The sequence below is a fragment of the Melanotaenia boesemani genome, chromosome 22, assembly GCF_017639745.1.
Source record: "Melanotaenia boesemani isolate fMelBoe1 chromosome 22, fMelBoe1.pri, whole genome shotgun sequence".
NCBI lineage: Eukaryota > Metazoa > Chordata > Actinopteri > Atheriniformes > Melanotaeniidae > Melanotaenia > Melanotaenia boesemani.
The window spans coordinates 12,262,656-12,270,140 of record NC_055703.1 but is presented as its reverse complement, the minus strand read 5'-3'; the positions used below and the strand labels follow the sequence as shown (position 1 = coordinate 12,270,140).

The 7,485-nt window shown below is 39.1% G+C and overlaps 1 protein-coding gene across 1 annotated transcript; it reads right to left on the bottom strand.

Annotated features, from left to right (window-relative positions):
* Positions 1-3,342: 3,342 nt before the first annotated feature.
* Positions 3,343-7,450, bottom strand: LOC121633590 (E3 ubiquitin-protein ligase rnf146-like). Its single transcript, XM_041975712.1, has 2 exons — positions 7,248-7,450; positions 3,343-6,162 (listed from the first exon to the last, which is right to left on the bottom strand). The coding sequence occupies exons 1-2, from the start codon at positions 7,436-7,438 to the stop codon at positions 5,106-5,108; spliced, it is 1,248 nt and encodes a 415-aa protein (XP_041831646.1). The 5' UTR covers positions 7,439-7,450; the 3' UTR covers positions 3,343-5,105.
* Between the last annotated feature and the right edge of the window lie 35 nt (positions 7,451-7,485).

Sequence of the window (7,485 nt, the reverse complement as noted above, 5' to 3'; positions counted from 1 at the left end):
ATGGAGCTTACGCCGTACTTTATGATTTTAGGCATCATAGTAATAACTTGATACTTCGTTGCTGATATAAATGGTTCAGTAGCACCAGGCTTAGGGAGACATGTTATTTGATAGGATCTAATGGTGTTAGGTTGATGAGAGTTACAGTAGGAGTGAAGTCATTCCTGGCTCCTGCAACAGTGAGGTGCCCTGTCTGCGAATCTGTGTGTTATGCTAAGAAATTCAGATGACATACTGTACTTAATAAATAGACAAAACATGCACAGCTGCAACACAAAGCCCACATAAAAAGTGCAATGGACCAATATGCTCCCTGTTATTTAAATATGTTGATCAATCGAACATGAACACCAATAAGATGGCACATGAATCATTGCAGTATATCATTTTATTAAAGAAAGCATACACTTGATGGACACAATCAGTCCACCATGCTCAACAAAAATGGGGCAATAAACAATGCGCACATCAACAATGCTCAGCTATGAGCCTCAGGGTGGTGAAAGATGTGAGTGTGACAGAGTTATTTGTGGAAGTGCTGGAGACAGGGTGGTGTGTATTTTCTGTGGCGTGAAGAAGTAGGCTACAGGAGGCATTCAACCAGAATATGGTGCACATATTTAAAGAGCAGGCATGTGTCTAAAAACATATAGTAGCGTTGTCTCCTGCCTGTCTGTCTGTCTAGCTGAGAAACTGGCCATATCATATACAGCATTCCCAGACAAGAGGCTGTTACACCTCTTATAATGCATGCTTGCATGCATGAGACACACAGTCGGGCTGTCTACATCTTTAACTCAGCATGTTTCTTTGTCAGCATCAACGTCCTTGCCGTTGAAGTTGTTGTGTGTCTCATGTCCTTACATGCCCCCAACCCCCACCCGCTTTCCAAAAAATACTCTTTCATGCGTGTTTAAATCTAAATACAGTCTCTGTTTCCATGCCGGATGAAATCTATCAGTTACAGGGTGAGAGATGCCCTACATTATATATAACAGATTATTGATGTATCAACACTACATTATGCAGTGTTGCTGACTGCCATAATAGGAAAAGACACTTTTTATGGCTGTTGCACAAGGCTCAAGACAAAACTGTGACAATTATTAATGCAGCAATAAAACAGGTCAGCATAAAAATATTACATCCCAGTTAAATCAATCAATATGGTGAGATTATTTATTAATGATTTATCCTTTAAAGAAATAATATTAAAGTGATTTAAATTGCGATAAAATTTAAAATGTTTCAGCTTTCAAGTCTAAATCAATCCCATAAACAGTAGGTTAGCGATGGGTTTATGTCTGTGTCAGATTAAGGCCATTTTCATTCTGATTGTATTATAGAACAAAACAGGGCTAAGAATATTGGTTTGTGCTACAAACATACGCACATTCATACAAAGAGGTCCTCAGGCTTTTCTGTGCAGGTTTAAAATAGGTTGCCATGTTCACTCATTTAATTAAAACAGCTCTAATCAATATTTTTACATAACTATTGGATCGTGAAAGGGATTGTGTGTGTGTGTGTGTGTGTGTAGTTAAAAACTGTGCAGTTAAGCATTCTTGTGTGTCAAAGAGCAGTGACAGCATCATATCATCAATTGTGGCCACAGGGGCTGGAAAAAGAAGGAAAAGGCTAACACTATTTCAGTCATGGAAGAAGAGTTGGAGGTGGTGGAGGACTACAGATACCTATCTTTAAGAAAGAACTAGCATATTTTATTTTTCAAAGAAATTTAGGTCATTTACTGCTTTTTGCAACAAGATGTTGCATAACTTTTATGAGTATGTGGTGAAGGGTGCAATTCTCTTTGCTACCATCTGTTGGGAATAGAAAATTTGGGAAAGGAAGAGGGAGATCTCATTCTTAATTTGCTTTCATCTATACGTTTGATCATTAATAGATGTTTCATTAATACCACAGTATTCATGTCTTTTAGTGATTAATAAAATACTTTGTCTAAATTAAAGCTGGCAGTGACTAACAAAAACTAAATCTTTATTTTTATGGCTACCTAAGAAGATGGAAAAGGGAGTGAACTAACATTCATCCCTGAAATTATTGCGACATTTTGGCGCTTCCGTATATACCTATATGAAAGCTATTGAATTCACTTTGTAAAAGCACTGTCTTGTAGATTCACATACAGATTTGGCCTCTTAGCTCCATTGTTAAAGCACAGTTTTGGTCTGTATTTTTGCAAGGTGCTAAAGAAAAAACTCCACAATTTTGGCTGTATGATTATCATGCTCGAAAACTTCCAAATTTTCGGGTTACTTCTTGAAGAACCTTTTTATATTTGACTGTATTTGCCTTTCCTGCGGCTGTCTCCAGTCTTTCTGCCATTGCTGATGAGTGGTACCTCTGTGCCATGATCCTTCCACCACCATGCTTCTTTAAGCAATTGCTCTTGCACAACTAAATGCTTGGTTGCTTTTGTGCACATACATGATATTTAAAACAACTGAAATATTTCTTAAATTGAACAACTTTTTGTTGAATTTAACAATTTTATCCATCATAATTATATATCTGCCATGGCAAATGTGAGACGGATGCTTTCTCCATACTTCGAACAATTGAAATGAAGACCTTACATCATACTTTGAAATGTTCATTTCAGCTGATTCCTGCCAAATCTAAATTATAGTTTAAACAGGCTGCTAATGTAAATGACACCCAAAGGAGAAGCACAACATTTGGGCATCATGATCATTGAATATGCAGCACACACAGTCTGGCCCATTAAGCCGCGATTCTTATTCAAGTCACAGACCGACTGCACACTGTGCTTGTGCTTTTTTTTTAACTTGGCAAATGCACCAGCTCAACGGCTTCAGGAGTGATGCTTTATAGTAATTCAATTCACTTTCACCACAAGAGCTGAATATTACCTGCAAGTTATTTTATAATCTTGCTTACCAAAAGAGGAACAAGAGGAAACTAACATAAAAGGTCTGAAATATGCTGAGATTGTTACTTAAAAGCAGGATTTGATAAATCCTTACTATCAAGTTTAAACAAAAGTATGCTTTTAACATACTAGTAACTATTTAGCTATAAAATATGATTTAGGACAAGTTTGTTTGTTCTATCTTTTCCCCCTCCCATTAGCAGGTTTTTCACCATATAAGTGGTCTCTAATTTGATAAAGTCTCTCAGTTTGGAGGTGGTTTTAAAAGGGCTTAATTTATGCAACAGCTACACCCTGTGAACTATTATGCACACTGCACTTTGAATAAATTCACAACTGACCAGTAATGCCCCTGCCCTCCCATAAAAGATCTTTTATCATTTGTCTAATTAAAGGAAACTTAAAATGAAATAAAAACACACAAATCAGTCAGCAATTAATTTTTAAATTATAAACACTTTTAATAGTTTGACAAAACACCACAAGAGAAACAACACACAGACAAAAATTTTGTTTAGGTTATTCACACAGTGAGAGACAAACGGTGAGAAGATGACGGCGAAAACAGCAGCTGGAGCGAAAGAGAAATAAACGCCATGTGAGAACAATCTGAGCTCATAAAAGCACATGTGGCGGCCCTGTGGAGAATATCATGACAAGAAATAGCAATCCAAATGTGTCTCTCTCTACATATATAAACTAATACTTTCCAGTGGATCTAGTAGCTTTTCCGCATTCAGTGCTGCTCATGACAAACATGTTATTAAGCTCAACTTAGATGTTAAAACTGGGGGAATTCAGCCTCCCTCTGCCTTCATAAGTGCACACACAAACACACATACTTAAAGTTCAAATTAAATAGTTACTGGTTACATCCTGATTAAACTCGTCTTATATTAAAAAACATGATCAGTACAAAAAGAAAACAAAAGCAGATTTAACTGCATTAAATTTGCTACATTTAAGCTTAATTTGTTTTTAGAGGAAAAAAAGGTTTGAAAAGAGTCAAATCAATGAGCTCAAGAGGTTAGAAATCAAAGTATTTCCTAACTTAAAAAACAAAGTCTGTATTATGCTCACAGCTGATGTGAAGGCAGTTGTTTTGGACATTTACCCTGCAGATGTGTTCCCACATTGACGCAGGGACAAAGCCTCAGAGGGTTGATTTGGAAATCATACGTAGATGTGGAAATGCTGTCATCACCGGCTTGTGGTGTGTGATCATCTATTACTCAGCAGAGAGTAAAGAAGAGTAAGCCCTAAAGAGATTTACAAGTAGAGCGGAGGACCAGCAAGGTAACCAAAGCAGGAAAACCTGTTCAAAAACCAAAACTAGTTTAAAATGTAGGCTTTATGTACAGCATCTTCACAGCTTCATGTTGTCATTAGATATTTTTAATTTGCTGACAGGTGACCACCAGATTGCATGGAGAAAAAAATTTATTTGGCCTTTCAGACTACAAAAGTTGCTGGTCTACTGCTGCCTTGTTCTTTATATGCATGTGCTACTATTGACTGTGTTCTGTTCTCAAAACTGAAGAACAAACTTCTATTTGCCTGTGTTAAAAGTAATTTCCCCCTTAAATGTGCCCTTATAATAAAGTTTATACATTGATGCTCCAACATCTATCAATAACCTGTGTGGACATCCTTCTTTGGCAAAACCCTGACTTCACCATTTTGGTTTTCTTTAAAAAAACAAACAAACAAAAAAAAAAACAGTAATGTCATTGCTACTAAGAGACGCCTTAGCCCCCACAGTCCCATATATTTCTGTATGAAACCAGTTTTTGAACAGGTCTTGAAGAAAAGGCTTATAAACATGTTAAAAGTCCCATGAAATGACTTTAGTATTGTAAAACACAATAACTGGTGAAAAGCAAAGAATAACGAGCTCACCTCAAATCCCACCAGTGTTGAGCAACTATACCTTAGCAAAGGAGAAAGTGTTTAAAACGCAAACAGCTGTAACTACTTTACTGATTACGTTCTTTGAAGTTTTAGTTGAAAAAGTTGCCTGAAAAATGGAACAAATAGTTAAACTGAACCGAGATCCTTGATTTACCCTCCAAGACTGGTGTTAAACAAGTGAACCTTTAAGATGTACATTATTTTATTTTTTATTTTTTTTGCACAACGGTCAGAGCGTTTGAGAACTGTAATCTGTAGGTAAGACATCCCTGCCCAGTCACACTTCTGTCACCGTGCACTGTCCATCAGGACTGCGAGAGCGGAGGTTGAGGGCAGAGCTGGAAGGCCTGCCTCTTGGAGGGATTCTGGTTGGCTGGCTCTCTCGTAACGGTCTTTGTCTGGTTCTTCTTCGTTCCACAGATTCCTCTCTCCCTTGCTCACACTCTTTCTCCTCTTCACTCTCACTGCTTCCAGGTGCAAACTCGTATGTTTGCAGCTCATCGTCTCCTTCCACCTCTTCACCCTCTGGCTGGCTGATCAGGAGCTGAGAGAACGACTGTTCCAGGGGGGAAGGGGATGGAGACAAAGGACTGGTGAGATGGCGCCCCAGAAGAATTTGGGGTCTAACAGGGGGAAGAGAGACCATAATCCCAAAAGATGAAGACTGTGGCTGGCCTGCAGAGTCAGAGCCATCAGCTGAGTTTATGCGTTCTGTCGTTGATGAGGGAACAGCTGGTAAAGCAGGGACTGGGACAGGTACAGGCTCTAACCTCAGTCCTGCCACCCCCTTCTTAGGGATATCTACAACGTCCCTCTTTATCTTGCGTCTGCGGCCATGTTCATTCCTGCGATACTGCACCATATTTTCCAGATCAGCCACATAAAGAAACCCAGCAATCAGCATCTCTGTGCTCTTCCTGCCCTTCACGAACGCCTCCTCTAACTCTCTGCTGGTCCTCTCATCATACTGCCACCAGCCGTTGCGCCCCTCATAGTACCACGCATAGTCTCCGTGGGACTCACTCCCACTTCGGTTCAGCCCTGCAGCTGCTGCCTTCAGTTCTTCAGGAGAAAGGAGGACGGGCCTTTCCAGGAAGTCCTCAGGGATTTCCTGTCGGCACAGAGCACAGCGCTTGCTGTGCCATGAGGCACCTTTCACACACAAGAAACAGAAGACATGGCAGCATGGAAGACGTACAGGATGAATGCAGCCCTGGAGGCAGATGGCACACTCTGGGGTGGTGGAGCTGGAAGAGTCTTCTCCTGCTCCTTCTATGAGCTTGGAGGGAGCAGAGGCATTCACTGAAAAGTCCACTTCTCCACAGCCTGCCATTCTGCACACAAAAAGAAGACTGAAGGGATACGCATCCACAACCCTGAGCCTTACTTTCTGCAACAGTCAGTAAGACAAAAAAGGCAACTGAATGAGTTTCTGTGGTTACTTTGCTAACAATATCAGGAATAAGTGGCCAAACAAATGCAACAAAGATTAGGAGAAAGACAGTGAATTTGACCAAAGGCACTGTGCTTAATTATGAAATACATACTTAACATGATTAGATGCCACTACTGATAAACATAAGCAAAACCCATAATTGCTTATTGACTTGTTTATAATGTATACATATATATATACATATTTATATATGCAGCTCTTTAACTCTTATTCTTAATATTTCATTAACTCACCCAAATTCTAAACGTCTTTAGGTACACATCTATGATATAATTACAATATATACATGCATACCTGCATACACGCACACACATATATACAAAAAGTTAAGTTTGCATATAAATTTATGGTCTAGTTCAGTGTAGAAATTCATGAGCAGCCTTTTCTTCTTCTTTTTTTTTTTTTTTTATAAAACACATAGTTGGTAGGGTCAGGGATTTTTTTTTTTTTTTAACCCATAAACCTGGTTGCTTGATACTGTCACAAGACCTGGCAACCCAGACTGGTCTGTTGCTACTTCTAGGCACGCCCTCTTTAAAAAGAATTTTTAACTTATCAGTTTTCCCAAAATCCATTAATATATATTTTCTTCAAAAATATGGTTTACCAAGATAATATGTCAACTTCCAAGTCACGCCCAGCATTACCCATTTTCCCCTCACAGCTTTATTCTTATAAAGGGAGTAACAAAGGCCCTTCTCTGTTTGAAAGAACCCACCTCAACTAGCTGTTAAGCTAACATCAGCTAACTTCCAAATTAAATAAACTGTTGTTGTAAATAAAGCAATGGTGTTGAAAATATTCGTCTGCGCATTCTAAAGTATCATTAAATCCTGATTAACAATCATATGAGGTCAAACATTTCCTTTAGTTAACGCTAATTTGACAGTTCCCGTAGCATATTGTTAGCTTGTTAGCTAGTAGTGCGCTTCCTAGTCCTTTAGTTTCTCTGAATATACTCACCTGCACACAGTGGGGCCTCTGAAAGCGTTCTCAGCTGAAGTTTGTTTGGGGATATTTATACAGCTGCTTTCATATTTGGTTGTTAAGTAATATGCACAGCAATTGCTACGTTGCTGCGTTATTTGAGCCCTGTTCAGAGTGGCAGCCCAGCCCTGAGCTGACTTGAGAGCGCCTGGATTGACCTCACACATGAAGCATAAAGCGTAGATCTAACGCAGCTGCGCACTGTGGCTACAGT

Excerpts from the sequence above, each read along its gene's own strand:
- LOC121633590 (XM_041975712.1), bottom strand. The coding sequence starts at position 7,438 with ATGTGTGAGGTCAATCCAGGCGCTCTCAAGTCAGCTCAGGGCTGGGCT. Across the intron at positions 6,163-7,247 it reads AGAGGCCCCACTGTGTGCAG|AATGGCAGGCTGTGGAGAAG; the intron begins GTGAGTATATTC and ends TTTTGTGTGCAG.